At 42.5% G+C, this 19,050-nt stretch overlaps 1 protein-coding gene across 3 annotated transcripts in view; it reads left to right on the forward strand.

The window, feature by feature from the left end:
* CCDC178 (coiled-coil domain containing 178) overlaps positions 1 to 19,050 on the forward strand; it is a 461,614-nt gene that overhangs the window by 161,992 nt on the left and 280,572 nt on the right. For all 3 annotated transcript variants that reach the window (XM_040433387.1, XM_040433386.1, XM_040433388.1), the window contains exons 14-15: positions 5,164 to 5,277; positions 11,703 to 11,848. In XM_040433387.1, coding sequence (XP_040289321.1) covers positions 5,164 to 5,277; positions 11,703 to 11,848 — 260 coding nt within the window. The remainder of the gene's footprint in view (positions 1 to 5,163; positions 5,278 to 11,702; positions 11,849 to 19,050) is intronic.

The raw sequence follows: 19,050 nt of genomic DNA on the forward strand, positions 1-19,050 counted from the left end.
TAACAATAAGTGATGGGGAGAACTCACCTTCAAGCCTCATAGCACAGTCACCTCTGTGCATGTCAGAGAGCATATCCACTAAATTCAATCAGAAAATTAAAAATAGTAAAACAAATTGGTTTCAATTAATAAAAATATGATACATTTCCATAAACCTGAACCTGCAATGAAAGTGAAACTAGTATTATGTTTGAATCCAGAACTAGTACTTCAAGTAAAATTTTGCCACTAGGTAAATTTTTGGGTTATAAAAATTTTACAGTTTAGGGGAGTTTTAAAATCTACAGTTTACAAAGCTGATATCATTTACCCATCATAAGTTCATGCATACTTTGATTCATTAAATAAGTGTATTATATCTCTGGAGCAATGTTATCGTAAAGCAGCAGGATCTATTCAGGAGGAGGGTCAAATCCTCCTTTTATAAAACTTACTCCTATCTCTCAACCCATGGGCGAAAAAGGGTTCTTCCTTGTTAGACAAGATCGTACACATAGTATCACATGTAGTATAAAATCCTGCCCGACCTGGGTTTCGCTTCGCTTCATCAGGGGCATCTCGAGAGATAGGAGTACGTTACTGGCGTGAGAAAGAGAGAAGAACAAGTAAGACAAGCAGGGGCGGACTGTCAACTCATGGGGCCCCCGGGCAATAGGAGATTATAGGGCCCCTGTGTCCCCGCCCACTCTCAAGCCACACCCACACACAGCCCGACCCATATATTACGCTGCCCACATCAGCTACACTTGGTACAGAATTTCTCTTCACTATGTTCAAAATAAAAGTTAATTATAGTTAATGGGGCCGGCGGGCATTCTGTCTGCATCCAGCAGTGCCAGATGCAGTAAATTCCGGCAGGCTGTTCTCAGCCTTCCAGAATCACTAACGCATATGTGAAGGCAACCTAATACAGCGCCACATACCTCTTACATCCAGGGACGTCTCCATTGATGTAGATGTTCTCTTTCTTCATCTTCTCCATTCAGACCAGACCGCCATGATGATTTCTTTCAGCCATCTCTCATCTCTGCAGAGTTTGACAGACAGACATTTTAGTTTCCTACTTTTTCTCCCACCTTTTCAACATCCCATCATGCACCCCCAATACTGAGACGCTGTGCCCCCCAAAACTATACTGTAGAAACAGATAAACCCAGTGAAAATACTAGTTACACACAGATAGTGCCCGCTTCAATAATTATTGGAACACAATACTCTAAAAAATAACTGCACCCACCAAATAATGCCCCTGACACTAATAGTGTAACCATAATGTCCTGTGAATTTCTATGATTATATTTTCATCCGCACAATGCTTTGTTTTGTGTAGGATGCCTTTGTGGTGCATGTGGACCGCCCCGACATCCTCCACCGTATGCATTTTTTGCTGGGGATAGTCGGTTGCTGCGGTCCACATGCGGTGGGGCTGCTCCCCCAATGAAAAACACGCTACAGTGTTTGGGGTTTGAGCAGTTCCCCCATATTTGCCACGATATTTCTGTGATTTTTGTTTTGTTTTATATGTAGTGTATGTGCCTTTACCTGGCATTTAAACACTCCTTTGCACCTGGTAACCTCCATCACATGGTCTGATATGGGTGTGGCTTACAGTCTGGCTTTGTTCACATTGCATTAGTTGTCCTGCTAGGCGGTTGTGTGGAAGCTTGGCTGTGAGCTGGATTACATCACCTTCAGACCTTGTTCACACCATAGGTAGCTTAGTGGTAGGACCCCTTGCCATGCTGAGTGACCGTGACGTGGTGCATGATGGGCTCCGATATTTTCCTGACAGGAATATATTGGCAAAAGTCTCAGCTTTTAATATCTGCATTTATGACTAGCCAGTATAGTCAGTGGCATATCCGTTTGGTGCATTTTTTTCTGTGATTTAACCATAATGTCCCCCAAAAATAACTGTGCTAAGCTGATACTGTGCCAGGGTGCCCCCACAGTAATAGTGCTCCCCAAAATCCCAGCAATAGTAATAATTCTGTGCCAGAGTGCACTCTGTAGTAATAGTACTCCTACAGTGCCCCCAACAGTAATTGTGTCCCAGAAGTAATAATGCTCCCATAGTCCCCCAGTTGTAATGAAGCCCCCTTATAATGTGCGCCAGTACAAAAAATGCCCTGTTGTGTGGCAGTAAAAAAAACGAACTCCTCTTATTGCCCCCAGTAGAGCCAATGTCCCCAGAGTGCCCTCATGTGATCAAATGACCTGTACTATGTGCCACTACAAAAAACACTTAGTGCCTCCAGTTGAGCTAAGGTGCCCATAGTGCCCCTATAATTTGTGCCAGTATAAAATACTCCTATATAGTGCCCCCAGAAGATGCCCCCATAGTGTTCCTCCCCGTCCTATATAGTGCCCTTTATAATGTGCCAGTATAAAATGCCCCTATAGACTGCCCCACATAGATGCCCCCATAATGCTTCTCTCCCCCCTTCCCCATAGTGGCACCAAAATGGGTGCCAGTATTAAATGCCCCTATATAATGCCCCAATAGTGCTCTTTTCGATACAGATGAATGGTGGTGGGCAGGGCAGAGGCGTCTCCCTTGCCCGTTCCTCTGATAGGCTAGAGGCACTACGCCTGCAGCCTATCAGAGGTCGGTGCTGGTGGCGCGATGACGTCATCGCGCAGCCTGAGCCGTACAGAGCAGGACACAGATGAATATAGACATGAGCGCTTCCTCAATGGAAGCGCTTATCTCTCCCTGCCGCTGCGGCTGCCTCCGGGCCCCCTAGTGGCCGTGGGCCCTCGGTCCATGACCGAGTGCCCGAATGGTCAGTCCGCCCCTGAAGACAAGCAGTGAGGAGGAGAGACACGCTACCACCTTTATGTACTACTGTTCATTGAGTGTGGATCAAAACTTATTGTGTATAATACTTTGATTCATGATTGGTCATTCTGTAAAAAAGGTTTATCAAGGCAGGAGAAAGGATCAGTCAACCATCAGCTTCTTAGCTAAACAAGATGGTAGAAATAAAGAGGGTTCAAGATTAACAGATATGTATTTTAGATAGTTGTGAAGATCAGAATTTTTTAAGATTAGCATATTTCTAAAGATGCCCAAATACATTACATAAATGTCGGGGGAAATGGCTGCATTTGACCATTTTTGGCTGTCCATCTTTTCAAAACTACCATAATCATTTGACACTTTGTGCAAGCTGCTTTTTAAAGATTGACTCCCTGATTGTCCAGTTTGTTCTCTCATGTTGCTGGTGGATCATTTGTACAAACCATCCCATGGACATGCAGTTTATCATTATCTTATATTATCTTAGCTTAATTTGCTTTAACCCGTTAAAGCCTAATCACATACTGTAGATGTATTTGATTTAAATGGTTCTATAGCGCAAGCTCACATGCTGCTCTCACTCCATTCAGTGAACAGTATTGGCGATTATGCCATTCCTGGTAACTTAACCCTTTAGATACCGCTGTCAATAGTTAACGCAGCATCTTTTGGGTTAGAGAGGGAGGGGGCTCCTGTGGCAAACTTGCAGAGCTCTGATCGGTTGGCATGACTGCCTGGGTCCTTGTGACGGTTCCCAGGCCTGTCATGGCTCCAGACACAGCTTCTCAGGCAGCCTCTGGGAATCCTGTAGACTGCCATAGTATTCTATATCAGTCTATAGGACAAACGTTCAGAAGATCGAACGTTAGGGCCCCCTAAAGAGACTAAAAATTACAGTGAAAAAGTTTTTAAAAAGTAAAAAAAAAAAAGCAAAAAGAGAAATGTTTTTAGTCACCACTGCTTTACCGATTTTACCTTTAAAAATAAACAATAAAAAATAGCAGGCATCACCATGCCCGAAAAACATCTTTCCTGCACAGAGAACACTAACCGCAAAAAAACAAAATACATGATTCGCCATTTTTTGGTCACCTTGTCCCACAGAAGAAATTGAATAAAAAGTGATCGAAAAGTCGTATGTACCCCAAAATGGTACGAATAACAGCTACAGTTCACCCCACAAAAACAAGCCCTCACTCAGCTCCTTAGATGGAAATATAAAGATGCTATGGCTGTCAGAAAATAACAATGCAAAGAAAATGTTTTATTTATTTATTTATTTATTTATTTATTTTGAAAGCAAATCATAATAAAAAAAATCATTTGGTATCGCCATAATCGTATTGACCTGCAGAATAAGGAAATCAGGTAGTTTTAGCCCACAGTGACTAAATTGTGGTGGATTTTTATTTTATTTTTTTCAGTTTTACCCCACAGAGATTCTCTTTACCATTTTCGAATTCCAAAAAAGTTATGGCTTTTGTAAGGTAGAAAAGAAAAAACAAAAACAAAAATAGGCCTGGTGCTTAAGGGGTTAAAACCACCTACTTGGTTACTCACTCATTACATGAGGCTCCTCAAATCACAGAATTATCATGGTCTTCAGGGATAAATGTGTCATCATGGCCGAGCACTACCTAGGTAACTATGTAAATGCTAGTTTTTTTCAGAGCTTCATAAATTACCCAAAAGCACAAAAACTCTTAATGGATAGAGTTTAGTTTTATTTTGTCGTCTGTGGTGGTGCTGGAAGTGTCAGTGAGTAATGCTCCAGGCCCTTCCCTCAGTGAAATATAGAAGTTAAAAGTGACAAAGATCACATCATTAGTCTTGTAGAGTAAAGGGGTGGGGAGCAAGGAATAGATCTCTGTCTTCTACCTTGAATCTTATTTATTCTTTCATTTGTTTTTCAAATTAGTGAATATTCTTCTAAGCTAGCAATATGTATTTCAGGAGGTTAAAGACAAGATAATATGTGTATATATATATATATATATATATATATATATAATTTTTTTTTTATAAATGCTACCTGTTAGGTCCATTCTTCAGCACCTTTAATGATCTAATATACCATGGAAATGAATCTCTTTAACAAAAGCACCTGACTAACCATGACATCAAAATCAATTCTAAATCATCTACTTTATCTAATGGGGATAACTATTTCTTGAAGTGTTTCCCACTCAACATATCTTTATGTATTGGGAAAAAATGTTGGCAGCTCTATGGCGTACTTGATTGATGTAGTCAGCATAAAAACTATTATATATGTCTATTATTATATGTCTATTATTATTGTACAATTTGTTTCTTATGTAATAATTTTTTTATTTTTTCTGCACATCATTATTTTCAAGACTTTAAAAAACATAAGGCAGCAGAAGATGCAGTGTGATGAAGATTTCAATCTTACAAACCAACAACTGACACACCAAAGAGACGACCTGCAGCAACAGTTGGAGGATACACAGGTGAGCGTGGGAAACACTGATGTTCTTGTTGTCAAGCTCCCTCCTATATACAGGCCCCATTCATGAGAAGTTTTTTGAAGGTGGGACTGTGGAATGAACCATTTGTTCCCGGTAATTACCTGCTCATCAGAGAAAGGGAAAGCTGCATCTGCTGTACATGTAAATTGTATGGGAACCAGTGATCACCATTGCTACTGCATTGTTTCTGAGCAGCATATGCCTGGTTGGTCACCTGCCCAGAAACAATGATTTTGGCGGTCATATTAACAATGCACCCGATGAATGGGTATTCAGCTGCACCTCTAGTCTGGCCAGGAATGAACGTTTGTTGCTGATGATCAACACATGTAAATGGGCCTTCAGACTTGTGTACATCTCTGTTCTTGCTGGAGTGTTGCATAGCAGGTAAGAAGGTAATGCTTATCTCATATAATAGTAGCTAACCTACTGTACAAAAAAGTGTAGCGGGCTTAGGAGAGAAGTGTTGGTAACAATGATGGTGGTAGAGTTTAGTCACTCTGGCTCTTCCTGGGGCATTGCAGTGATAGGAAAGGTGTACCTTTTCTTCACTTTGGGACACTCCCTGGCTTTAGAGCTCCTGTCTGGTGTTAGGCGGAGCTTAATTTGGAGGTGCAAGGCAGGGTTCCCTGAAGTGTGAGGCAATTATGAGGCCTCTTTAACAGTAGAACTCTGTTTTTACTGACAATTAAAGTTCCAAGACAGTACTCACATCAGTTTTGCAATTCCACGGTTCTTACATTTTCACAGGCTGTGAATGTGGTTAACAGGCCAAGCTGGTGTTTCTTTAAGCTAATTTTTTGTCCAACATTGCACTTTTATCTTAAGCTCAGGCATCCAAACATGGGGGTGCAACCCTTCTCGTGCAGACTTCTGTACTAACACACTTTCTCTCAATGTTTCTCAATACTCAATTCCTTAGCAGTTTCAATCTCCCGAACACCTTTATTTCCTGGAAAAGTTATCTGTTGAGTTAATAAGTTGTTCAGATAAGTTATCTCCACAGTCTCAATTTTGCACTCACCTCCTCTTAACAATGGAATCCTCCAAAAATATATATATATTTTTTTTTATCATCTGTGTTTTTATTATTTTGGATAGCTAAAAGAAGTTATCCAACAATGTCATGACAAGTTACAAGCATTCCCCATCCGGGGTCGTAAATAACAATGAATTACATGACACATTCTAAATACAGTATATGACTAGTATTACAGCATACTGAGTTACATATCCTGACAATAACATACAAAGTAGCAACCTAGTACATATCCATATAACTAGAGAAAAGTTGTTGTGGATCTAGTAGAGGATATGTATAGGTCGAGAAGTAAAGTAAAGTAAGTGGAAGGGGGGGGATGGGGAAGGAGGGGGGGAGGGGGGTAGTGTTAAGTGTGCTTCAGAAAGAAAATTCTACAGGTATTGGTTCAGGTACTAGGAAGTAAGATTAGCTCATGCCTCTTCACAGTATGATGATTTCAGCCAAGCATCCCAAGTTTTGAGAAACTTATGATGTGTACGACATGATCTACTGGACATCTCTTCAAACCTACAAATTTGATGTATTTTTTCTATCCATTCATTGGTAGAAGGGGGAGCAATGTTTAGCCATTTCAAGGGGATTAGAGATTTGGCTGCTGCCAGAAAGTGATTAATCAGAACTAAGGGTTGCTGACATCTATCCGATGAAGGAAGTCCAAGTAGGACCAGAGTCGGGGACAACGTCAGTTGTGTACCCAGGATTCCTGTTACTATACGTTCAATTTCAGACCAAAAGGGGCGTATGAGCGCGCAGTCCCACCATATATGGGCGTGTGTACCAACCTGGGAGTTACATCTCCAACACTGGTTTGAGGATGATAAGCCATGTGCATAAAGAAACTCAGGTGTTTTATACCAGCGAGCTAAAATCTTGTAATGTGTTTCTTGCAAGCGTACACATCTAGAATTACCATGGGATTTCTGAAGAATTTGACTCTTTTCCAGCTCGGTAAAGGATAGACCCAATTCCTTTTCCCAAGACGAAATGTATCCAGGGCTACTCGTGTTTTTAACCTCTCTCACTACCGATACCATACTAGAAAGTTTACCAAATCTGGGGACCGTAGAAGACAAGTCCAATTCAAAATCTGTGAGTTCTCTAAAGGCATAGTTGGCTTGTAGGAAGTTCTCACAACATCTATTGAAGTGTGAAATATGCAGAAATGTGAGAGTAAAGTTTGGCAGCAATTCTGTGAGACCAGGAGTCCCTCCGCTCGGGAATAGTTTTGATACTGTCATACTACCTAGTTGTTCCCACATGGGTTTGAAGGTCAAAGAGTCCTTACCAACGACCACAGGTATCAAACTGGAAGGCAATAACGGCAAGACCTTAGGAGCTAGAGAGGGTGATAAAGAAGCCCAGACGTCCAAAGCGCCTTTGAAGAGTAAGTTATTATGAAGCGGATTAAACTTCTTACATGTTTTAGAGGGTATCCATAGGTCTCGCAATAAATCTCCTTGATAAGCTCTCTCAGACCATTTGGATATGTTCTGCGGTTCAGAGAAACCAGCCAAATTGATCCATCTTCTCAATTGAATTGCTTTATATAGTGTATGCACATCTGGTAGTCCTATCCCTCCTTTCCCTTTAGTTCTAACTAGAAGTTCATGCGCCAACCTAGGGCGTTTCTGTTTCCATATATAGCTCGAGAAGAGTGATCTTAATTTGGCAAAAAAGAGTTGTGGTAAAGCAATCGGTAACATTTGCATTTTATATAAGACTTTGGGAAGGATATACGTTTGAATGACATTTTTCCTGCCAAACCACGAGATCAGAGGTAGGTCATAGTCTGAGAGTATTTTTTGAATTTCCGTAAGGAGCGGCCGAAAGTTCATGTCATATAGTTTGTGTATGGATGAAGGGATATGTACACCTAGGTACTTGAGGGAGGAAGAGGCCCAAATGAAAGGTGAAATATCTTTGACTTTCCTATGACTTTTTTTAGTGAGGGAAATATTTAGTAGTTCCGATTTTGTTACATTTACTTTAAAATTTGACACCACTCCAAAAGCCCCAAACAGGTCCCCCAGACAGGGCAACCCCTCCTCCGGCTCAGGCAGTAGAAATAACAAATCGTCTGCAAAAGCTAACGCCTTTAGTTCCCCTTCAGGAGTAGGAAACCTTTAATGCACGAGTGTTGTCTCACTCTTTGAAGCAAAGTCTCCATTACAAGCACAAATAAAGTGGGGGAGAGAGGGCAGCCCTGCCTGGTACCGTTCGCTATCTCGAAGGGAGGTGACAAATAGTCATTAACAGAGAGGCCGATGGTTGAGAATATAGCGAATATCGCTTCTATGAAGGTATTTGGAAAACCAAACTTTATGAGAGTAGAGCGCATAAAGAGCCAATTTACTCTATCAAAGGCCTTCTCGGCATCTATTCCGAGAAGGACCAATGATCTGGTTTCTACATGCGCTTGATGTATTGCGGTGAGAAGTTTAATCGTGTTGGTCCTCCCCTCCCTCCCCGGGACAAAGCCTGATTGTTCCTCTCCTATCAGATGAGCAAAAATATATATTTTTTTAATGTTCGCTAGGAAGCTGTTTTTGAAGGCTTTTTCTCCACTGACAAGTTCACTACACAGAGCTATTCTTTTTCTGCGTCCTCACACTTCTCTGTCTCACTCAGTTCTCTATCCAGGATTGGTTTCTACTGAATCTGGTCACTTCTCTAGCTTATTCTCAACTATCCATACTCCTCCCTATGGGGAGGGTGGAGCAGCCAGAGCTAGCAACAGTTATTAATGGCCTGTTAACTCCTTGAGAGCCCATAGACATAAAATGCATATATCACATATAAAAGCACATTTCGTAACCCCTTTGAGCAGTGGAACCCTGTATACCAGTGGGACACTGCAGAAGTACAATTTTGCATTTTAAAATCCTATAAAATGATATTTTCAATCCATCTTTGCCTATACCTCAAATATACTTATTTAACCCATATGAAGAGTTATATAGAGACACAGGGGCACATTTATTAAGAGCGTCGGTTTAGATGTCGGACTTAAAACCCCCTAAGCTGGCGGATTATCCACCGAAGTTATGAAGAGGCGCAGGCCTCTCCATAACTTTGGTGCATCCAGTTCCAGTTCTGAATGTAAATGTCTTACATTTAGAACATTTTCTATGCCTAAAACAGGTATCCTCTTTCCCGCCCACAATTTTAGACCTGGCGTGAATGGGGAGAAGTCACAAATAGCGGCGCAACTAAACGTTGCTCCACCATCTGCACCTGAAATAGTCCTAATTTAGGCATATTTCAGTATAAAAAAAATGTCCCCACAATGTATATTTAGTACACACTCCACAAACAACTTGAACGAATTGCAAAATTTATGAAAAAGTAATGGCAAACTATGAGAGCAGAGAAACTCATAAAATACCATCATAAATGTAAGACCTTGAATATCTGTGAAATGCATTCAGGTGATTGCCTCATCCTCAATATGAACAACGTACTGTAAAACATTCAGATAAATGGGCGCCGTGTAATAATGCATTTCCCCTGCAGTGGCTGCTTTATCTTTTAGCATTTTTGACCCTCAATTTGACATCAAAGGGCTTCTTCAGGATTCTCATATTGATGGCCTATCCTCAAATGGATGTGCTTGGTATTGCAGCTCCGCCCCATTCTCTTAAATAGGATATAGTTGCACCTAGGCCACGTGACTGATATATGGAGATGTCACTAGCCTAGGAAGAGGCCTAAGTGCTGATGGAGTGCTGCGGCCTCTTTGAACAGCTGCAAATTTGCTACAGCTGAAGAGCAACAGTTTTTGAGGTCACTGTACTATGGCAACTTACACATTTTCCATTCTCACTGCATGGTGGTCTTGGAGAAACACAATCGTTCCTTCACCATACACATCAGTACAATGCCAGCTGATGATGTCACACTTCCCAAAAATTGTAATGTGGGTAGCCGCTTTATAATCTTCAACCTACTCTGTAACATTGGCAAAGTCTCTCTTATCAGATCATCTACATGTCCCAGTGCCAAAACTGGGCATCCTGGGAGATGTAGTTCATTTACTGTCACGGTGCCGAGGAATGCCCATCCTTGATTTCAAGTGCAAAGGTCAAATTCTAACATATTATATTTGACTCTCAGGAGTAACCTGCCATTTCTAGTCAGTTGCCTTGGATGTATGTCGTAGTTTTCCTTCTCTTGCTTGACGTAGTCTATTAGGTCCATAGCCTTAAGAGAGGGTAAAATAAAAAGCAAAATTGATATTGGGGTCACTGGAGAGACGGCTGTTCTGTTCACTTGCCAAACTAGTGAGGATTGCTTCAGGGCTTTAGGAAAACGACAGAGAAAATCAATAAAGAAAGAAAAAGATTTCACATATAATTGAAATTGCTTGCTTATTACACTTTTGCTCAGCAGATGGCACCTTCTTGTAAATGATGGGTAATCTCAGTCAGTCTATTAGTTACAAGATTGTATCAGCTGCAAGACAGAATTATTTGTAACATCTTCAGACTATGCTATTAATGTGTCAGTAAAATACAAGAAACCGTTCTCATACAGCAGCCATTCGCTTTAATTCTAAAAAGCAGTATTTTGAAATCCAGATCATTACTGCCTGTCAGAAGCATGTTTTAGGGTGGAACATCTCAGTAAATGTCAACTTTTAGCACTGGAAATAGAAATCAAGCAAAAAATAAAATGTTCTAAAGTTCTAAGATGCCACATAATAACTTTACATAGCATTTTATAATCCTCGTACACATACGAGAGCGTTACCTGCTATGTAAATGATGTAACATAATGTTTTTAATGTAACAAATATTTTTTATGTATGTTTTATTTTCCAGTTTCTGGGTACTTTCATAAAAAAGGTATATGGAACATTTGGGATGGAGAGTAGACAGAAATGCCAGGGTAGATGCGGGAAGGGATGTGGCTGACAAATTACGAGAGTGAGCAGTTGAGTCGTTCTCAATATTGCCACCAGTAGTGGATACTTGAGTGTCAGGATCTGTGCATTCCTCTCATACTTCGGGGGTTAATTCCTCTCCAGTAAAGAATTACCCATTCAGGTAAAACCTAAAAATAGATGGAGGTCACAAAGAAAGTAATATTCCCCAGAAAAAAAACTTCTGATTATTATAGATCTTGCAGATTTTTGACAAGAAATCCACATCAAATTTCAGTAAAATGAAAATGAATTCTGATTAAAAAAAACAAAAAACATTTACATGCAACAGCAAAAAAAAAAAAAAAATGGAGTATGTGTCACTATTGGGCAGACTAGATAGGCCACATCTGCCGACACATTCTATGTTTCTATGTGTTCACACTGAACATTTCATACATATCCCTAAGTAGTATTAAAGTTTCTCTCTTGTTAATCTTTCAGGTTAAAAGAACTGTGGTTTCTGAACAATTAAAGAATACTATTGAACGTACTGAAAACTTTCAGAAATCAGCTAAAGACCTTATACAATATGGGAATGTAATCGAAAAAGCCATAAAATCAACAGAGAATGCAATCGCAATGTTACAGTAAGTAATCTTTCAGGAGGCTGCCATAAATTTAACTGTGTCCCCTGGTGCGGCCAGAAGATGCTCCAAACATATCAGCGGCGTGGACCTCTGGATAAGTTTGGTCCATCCTTTAGCAGCACAGAGGGGATCAAGACCAGCATACAATACCCTGGTCTTGATAAATGTCCCCCTTTGTTTCTATGTATGAATGTTAAAGGGAGCCTCTCATGTTGAACATGGTGTTTGAGCTGCAAGCAGCCTGTTAGAGAGCAGGAGGAGCTGAGCAGTATAGATTTGTAGGAAATGATTGACAGCCTCCCCTTAGCTCTCATTAACTGCATCCTCCCTTGCATAGACATTACTCCAACTCAATTACTCCAACTCAACCGTATAAACCACCAAAAACAAGAGTCCTATGTCATTCCTGTTCTAGTTTTTGTTCTGTGTTGATTTTTAACCTGTATTTCTAAATATTTCTATCTGGATTAGGACTCATGCACACGACCTCTGTTGTTTTGCACTCCGCAAAAAGCGGATCTGCAAAACATGGATACCAGGCGTGTGCATTCTGCATTTTGCAGAACGGAATGGCTAGCCCCTAATAGAACAGTCCTATTCTTGGCCTTAATGCAATAATAATAATAATACAATAATATTATTGTATTATTATTATTATTGCATTAAGGCCAACATGTTCTATTTTTTTTGCGGAATGGACACAGAGTCATTTCCGTTTTTTGCGGCCCCATTGAAGTGAATGGTTCCCGCATCCAGGCCGTAAAAAAAAAACTAACGTACACTGACAAAAAATACGTTCGTGTGCATGAGCCCTTAATAAAATTGGTATTTTTGTCTATTTTTGTCCTTTATGACACTCGTTTTTAGTATTTTATATGTAAATTTTTTATTTTTAGTAGCAAACAAAAGGCTATTATAATTTTTATAACAATTAAGTGTTTTCTCTTCATCTTATTATTAAGGAAATTTCGTTATAAAACAAAGTAATATAGTGCATGTTTGGAGTTAATTCACTTCAAAGCATAAAACCCTGTTTGAAAATAGAAGCTTAGGCAGGTTGTTAGTTCTCCTTAAAGATGGATGACTATCTGGCTTGGCTATTTTGCTTTGTCGTGTTCCAAGGCTTGTTAAAAAGTCAGACTTTTGACTCATAGGAGACCACCACCAGCAGGTAGTGCTAGCAAGATGGTTCTTCCCCTGGGAGATACCTCTTTGCATTCTTGGTTTATAGGAAATTGTTCCTCACATATAGGGCTCATGCACACGACCGTATGTATTTTGGGGTCCGCAAAAAACGGATCCGCAAAAAATATGGATGAAGTCCGTGTGCATTCCGTATTTTGCGGAGTGAAACAGCTGGCCCCTTATAGACCAGTACTATCCTTGTCCGTAATGCGGACAATAATAGGACATTTTTTGGGCTGAACGGAAATACGGACATACGGAAACGGAATGCACACGGAGTAAGGTCTCATGCACACGACCGTGTTTTGTTTCCGTGTCTGTTCCGTTTTTTTTGCGGATAGTATGCGGACCCATTCATTTCAATGGGTCTGCAAAAAATGTGTGCTGTCCGCATCAGTATGTCCGTTCCGTTGCCCCGCAAAAAAAATTGTGCACGTCCTATTTTTTTTCTAGTTTGCGGACAAGGATAGGCATTATTACAATGGATCCTCAAAAAAAAACGGATCCGCAGAAAAAACAGATGCCATACGGAACGTCATCCGTTTTTCTTGCGGATCCGCAATTTGCGGACCGCAAAACACATACGGTCGTGTGCATGTAGCCTAAGTTCTGTTTTTTTGCGGACCCATTGAAATTAATTCCGCATACGGTCCGCAAAAAAAACCAGAAAGAAAATACGTTGGTGTGCATGAGCCTATAGTCTCAGAGATGTACATGGTGTGTAATGCCCTCCGCCTATTTCCTTCTCCACTGTCTAGAGAGACATATAGGTATATATGTCTATGAATTTAGAAGTAGAGATGAATGAAAGAAAGGTGTCAGGACTGTTCTGTCCCCACATGAAGGCGATTGAAGGTGTAACTGATAATGACTTTGTGACTGTCCTACCTTCGTATCCAAGCAGTGGAGCAGACCGGACCGGCAGATGCTCAGGTTAGATGGATCCAGACGTAGACATGAGGATGCAATCAAACGTGGGTTTATTTGATCCAGAGCAGTGACATACAGTGATGTAATACAGGAATACAGTAGATGCTGTGGTGTGGATGTCTTTTCTGAGGCTAACTGCTGAGGCTACTGCTGGTCAAAAACTGATGCCTTCACAAGCCAAGGTGTGTGTCTCCAGTCACAAAGGAATGCAGCACTGAAAAAGGCTACAGAAAGTGACCAGGCCCAAGGCTGCTAAAACCACTCCCAGAGATAAAACTTTATAGACAACGAACGAGGCGTGCAGCATACAAATTCCGGCCAGCAGATGGCAGCAGAGAACAATGGATAGAAACAACATAGGTAAAGAAGAAATAATACAGTGCAGAAATTCAATTTGACAAGAACAGCACACTCCCCGTCTGAAATTCACTTTGGGGATTTCACTATGACGAATGTCCATAAAATATAAACAACCTATAAAAGAAAAACATGTTAGAATGCAAACATAGATTAGTCCTGTTTTCCAACTTGGAATGGAGAAGATCTGCGAAGCTAGATACAGTCCTGTTCACCCATCAGGGACGTTCTCGATGGGTCTCATCCAACTGGAGAAACGTTCAAAGCGCTGACAACCGAAGCTGGCGGTTTTCTTTGTTCCAGTGACTAATGCACTAACTTCAGCGCGGATTTCTGGATCATTATCCGGATCCTGGATGCTGAAAACTTCCTGTACACATTCGTCCGCCTCTCCAAGCAGAAACTCTGGACCTGTAAGCCAAGTAGAGTTAGTAAAGGAACCTATAGACATAGGCCTAGTGGCATGATCTGCTGGATTAAGTTCGGATGGTACGTAGTGCCATTGTTCAGGTTTGGAGGACCTCCTGATTCTCTCTATGCGGTTACTAACGTACATATAAAATCGCTTGGTCCGATTGTGGATGTAACCTAAAACGACCTTACTGTCGGTGTAATACTGGACTTCAGCTATGTCGACACCCAGTTCTTGTTGTATGAAATCCGCGATCTCCACTGCCAACACAGTCCCACAAAGTTCCAGTCTGGGAATAGTATGATCGGGCTTGGGGGCTAACTTAGCCTTACCAAAGACGAACCCAACGTGATTTTGGTTGTTGGGTTCTGTCACCTTCAGATAGGCAACCGCTGCGATGGCCTCCGTGGAGGCGTCCGAGAACACGTGGAGTTCTTTCCTTATGCTAGAGGAAAGTGAAGTTTTAATATAGCATCTCGGGATGTGGATCTCATCCAAGGCACACAAGGATCGCTTCCAGGCTTCCCATTTTTGCTCTTTCTCGGAGGGAAGTGGGGTATCCCAATCCTTGACTGTTTCAGAAAACTGTCTCAGTAGAGATTTACCTTGTATGGTGATGGGCGCTACAAATCCCAGCGGATCAAATAGGCTGTTTACCACTGATAGGACGCCTCGCTTTGTGAATGGCTTGTCTGCACAACTTATCTGAAAACCGAAGGAGTCAGCCGAGAGATCCCATCTGAGGCCCAAGCTCCTCTGCACAGGTGGACTGTCTAGTCCCAAGTTAATGTCCTTGAATCCTGGTGCATGATCGCCTGATTCGAAGGCCCTCATAACAGCCAGGCTGTTTGAAGCAATTTTGTGTAGTCTAAGTTTAGCTTGGTACAACATACTTTGAGTCCTTTTGAGCAGATCGATAGCCGCTTCTTCAGTCGGTAGTGATTTTGAGTCCATCGTCTACGTAGAAGTCCTTTTCTACAAAGTCTCTGGCATCTTTACCGTACTTGGATTCTCCCTCTAATGCAGTGCGCCGAAGGCCGTAAGTTGCCACGGCAGGTGAAGGGCTGTTTCCAAATACGTGTACCCTCATACGATATTCTGCCATCTCTGCGTTGGTGTCATTATTCTTGTACCACAGAAACCTGAGGAAATTCCGGTGGTCCTCTCTGACTACAAAACAGTGGAACATCTGTTCAATGTCGGCGGTGATGGCAACGAGCTCTTTTCTGAACCTCATCAGCACTCCAACTAGGTTATTCGTCAGATTAGGACCTATGAGAAGGACATCATTAAGAGATACACCTTGATGTTTGGCGCTTGAGTCGAAAACAACCCTAATTTGATTAGGTTTCCGTGGGTGATACACTCCAAATGAAGGCAAGTACCAGCACTCGTCGTTCTTCCCTAAGGATGGAGCTGGTTCTGCATGGTTGTTGCGGAATATTTTGTCGATAAAGGCGACGATGTGTTCTCTCATCTCAGGCTTACTGTTCATAGTACGCTGAAGAGAGTTAAATCTAGACAGAGCTTGTTCCCTATTGTTCGGGAGTCTTACCCTGGTAGCTCGGAAGGGTAATGGAGAAACCCAGTGATTGGTTTCGTCTTTAAGGAACTCATTGTCCATTATCTTGATAAATTCTCTGTCCTCTACTGACAAAGCTACTTTATCATCGTCCTTGCTTGTGTGAAAGACTAATCTTCCCAAGTTGTCAGCAAAGAAGGGAGGAATGTCGTCAGGTGGTTGTATGAGGTCTGGAGGCTTCTCTTTCACCTCATAGTGATGAGGGCAAGGCTTAATGCAAGTTGTGCGTCCATCTCCACGCACGTACGTTTTGAAAGAGCGGATTCTTGGTTGATCCAAGCATACATTTCCTATGACCACCCATCCCAAGTCCAGTCTCTGGGCGTATGGTGCATAGTCGGGACCATTACACTGTTGACGCACCTTGTGTACCCTTAGATTGTCTCTGCCAAGCAGGAGTAGAATCTCGGCGTTGTTGTCCATAGGTGGGATAACGTTGGCTAGGTGCCTTAGGTGTGGATGGTGAAATGCAGCTTCCGGGGTAGGAATTTCATCCCTATGGTTGGGTATTTGATCGCATTCGATCAGCGTCGGTAGAGGTATTTCTGTATTTCCACTGACGGAACAAGCGATGAATCCTTGTGCCCTCCTGCCGCTAGTCTCTATGCGACCCGAGCATGTGTTTAAGATGTAGGGTTCTGACGGTCCCTTTATTCCAAAGGCTTCAAAGAATTTAGGTCCTGCTAGGGAGCGGTTGCTTTGGTCGTCAATGATGGCATACATTTTTACTGCCTTTTCTGGTAGCCCCTCCGGGTAGACCTTGATTAGGCATATGCGGGCACAATATTTCTCACTCTGGCCCTCCCCACATACGTCCAAGCATGAGCAGGAAACAGCAGTGGCTGTGTTAGCGTGGTTCTGGGGCTCCCCGCCATGACTTGGAGCAGGGCTGGTGGTGACGGCAGCAGGTGAATCCCTTGTGAGTGGAGTTGGGTGCATAGCTGAGGCATGTCTATCACTATGACACTCCTCACACTTGATAATGGATTTGCAGTCCTTAGCCATGTGCTCCAATGAAGCGCAGCACTTGAAACATACCCCAAGCTCGGTCAGGACTTTCCTGCGCTCCTGTATTGTTTTGGATCTAAATCCTCTGCATTTGTTCAGTGAGTGTGGTTTTTTATGAATGGGACATTCACGATTGAAGGCCTTGTCTCCTGATGAGGTAGTGTACTGTCTACCAGTGGGTACTGCAGATGATGGTAGGTTAGTCTTTCTAACATTCACGCTGCTCTTAAAGTCTCTGTGTTTATGTACAATACTTTCATACCTTGATGATGGTGTCACTGAGGCTGTAGTATTGAACTCCAGGAAGTCGAGGCTGGGATCATTCCTCATCTGGGACTGTTCATCGATGAATCTGCAGAAATGAATAAATGGGGGAAAAGTGACGTCATGCACTCTTTTGTACCTTGAGACTGATGCCGCCCACTTCTCTTGCAGGCTGTATGGTAACTTCACGACAATTGGGTTCACCCCATGGGCTGTATCCAGGTAGCACAGCCCGGACAGACGAGGGTCTCTTTTGGCAAGCTCCAGTTCCATGAGCAAATCACTTAAATCCTGAAGCTTATGGACATCCTTGAGACTGATCTTGGGGACGTTCTGCAGTCTCCTGAATAGTGCCTTCTCTATTGCTTCTGCGCTGCCAAAGGTGCGTTCGAGTCTCTGCCAGGCTGCAGCGAGACCTGCTTCTGCTTGTCCCACATAGACAGTTCTAAGGCTCTTGATGCGATTTGTGGAGCCTGGGCCCAGCCAGTTGATCAAGAGGTCGAGCTCCTGCTCTGCAGTTAGGTTGAGGTTGGCGATGGCGGCTATGAAAGTTGCCTTCCAGGCTCTATAGCTCTCCGCACGGTCATCAAATTTTGAGAGACTGGTGTTAATTAGCTCTCTGCTCACCATAAACCTGGCAAACTCAGACATATCTGATTTCTCACTGCTTGTTGCCATGACAACTTGTGATGCCCCTGGGGCGTATAGGCTGCGTGGCGTGAAAGGGTGAGATGCTTCCGGGTAGAATGATGTTGCTGCAGGGTTGAGCTGTGGTCTAGCCTCTGTAGACTCTGATGACTGCTGCTTGAGCTGTGGAGGTAGGCCAGGAAACACCTGGTAGCCATCTTGCTGTAATAACTGTCCTTGAGAGGGTGCGTCTGGGCGACTGTTATTGGATTGCTCAGGTGCTGTGGGTGTCACTGGCACTGCAGGTAGAGCTGACTTGGAGGTTTCAGTGTTGTTGGCTTGGACAGTACTGCACACTGGGGGTGGTGCAGATAACTGTTTCAGTATGTAGTCGCTGGTGCGATCAGCTGGATCGTCTATCTCCTCTGGTGGTAAGCAGACTGAATCAGGGCCTTGGCTCAATGCTTGCTCAAGTAGTCTTACTCTTGCTAATGCGATTTCCTCTTCCCTCTCTGATTCAAGGATCTTTATTAGAGCCTCTGCTTCTGCTTCTGCCCTCTTGGCTTTTGCCTCCGCTTCTGCTTCTGCCCTCTTGGCTTTTGCCTCCGCTTCTGCCCTCTTGGCTTCTGCCCTCTTGGCTTCTGCCTCCGCTTCTGCCCTCTTGGCTTCTGCTTCAGCCCTCGCAAGGACTTCTTTTTCGGTGAAGGAACGCCTCACTTTGGATTGCTCTGCATTTATGCGGGCCTCTAGTAATCTGTCGCTCAGGGTGGAGCTTCTAGAGCATGATGATCTGTAGGACCGCGAGGAATGTTTGGATGAATGCGATCTGTGTGATCT

The sequence above is a fragment of the Bufo bufo genome, chromosome 5 (genome assembly GCF_905171765.1).
Source record: "Bufo bufo chromosome 5, aBufBuf1.1, whole genome shotgun sequence".
Lineage (NCBI taxonomy): Eukaryota > Metazoa > Chordata > Amphibia > Anura > Bufonidae > Bufo > Bufo bufo.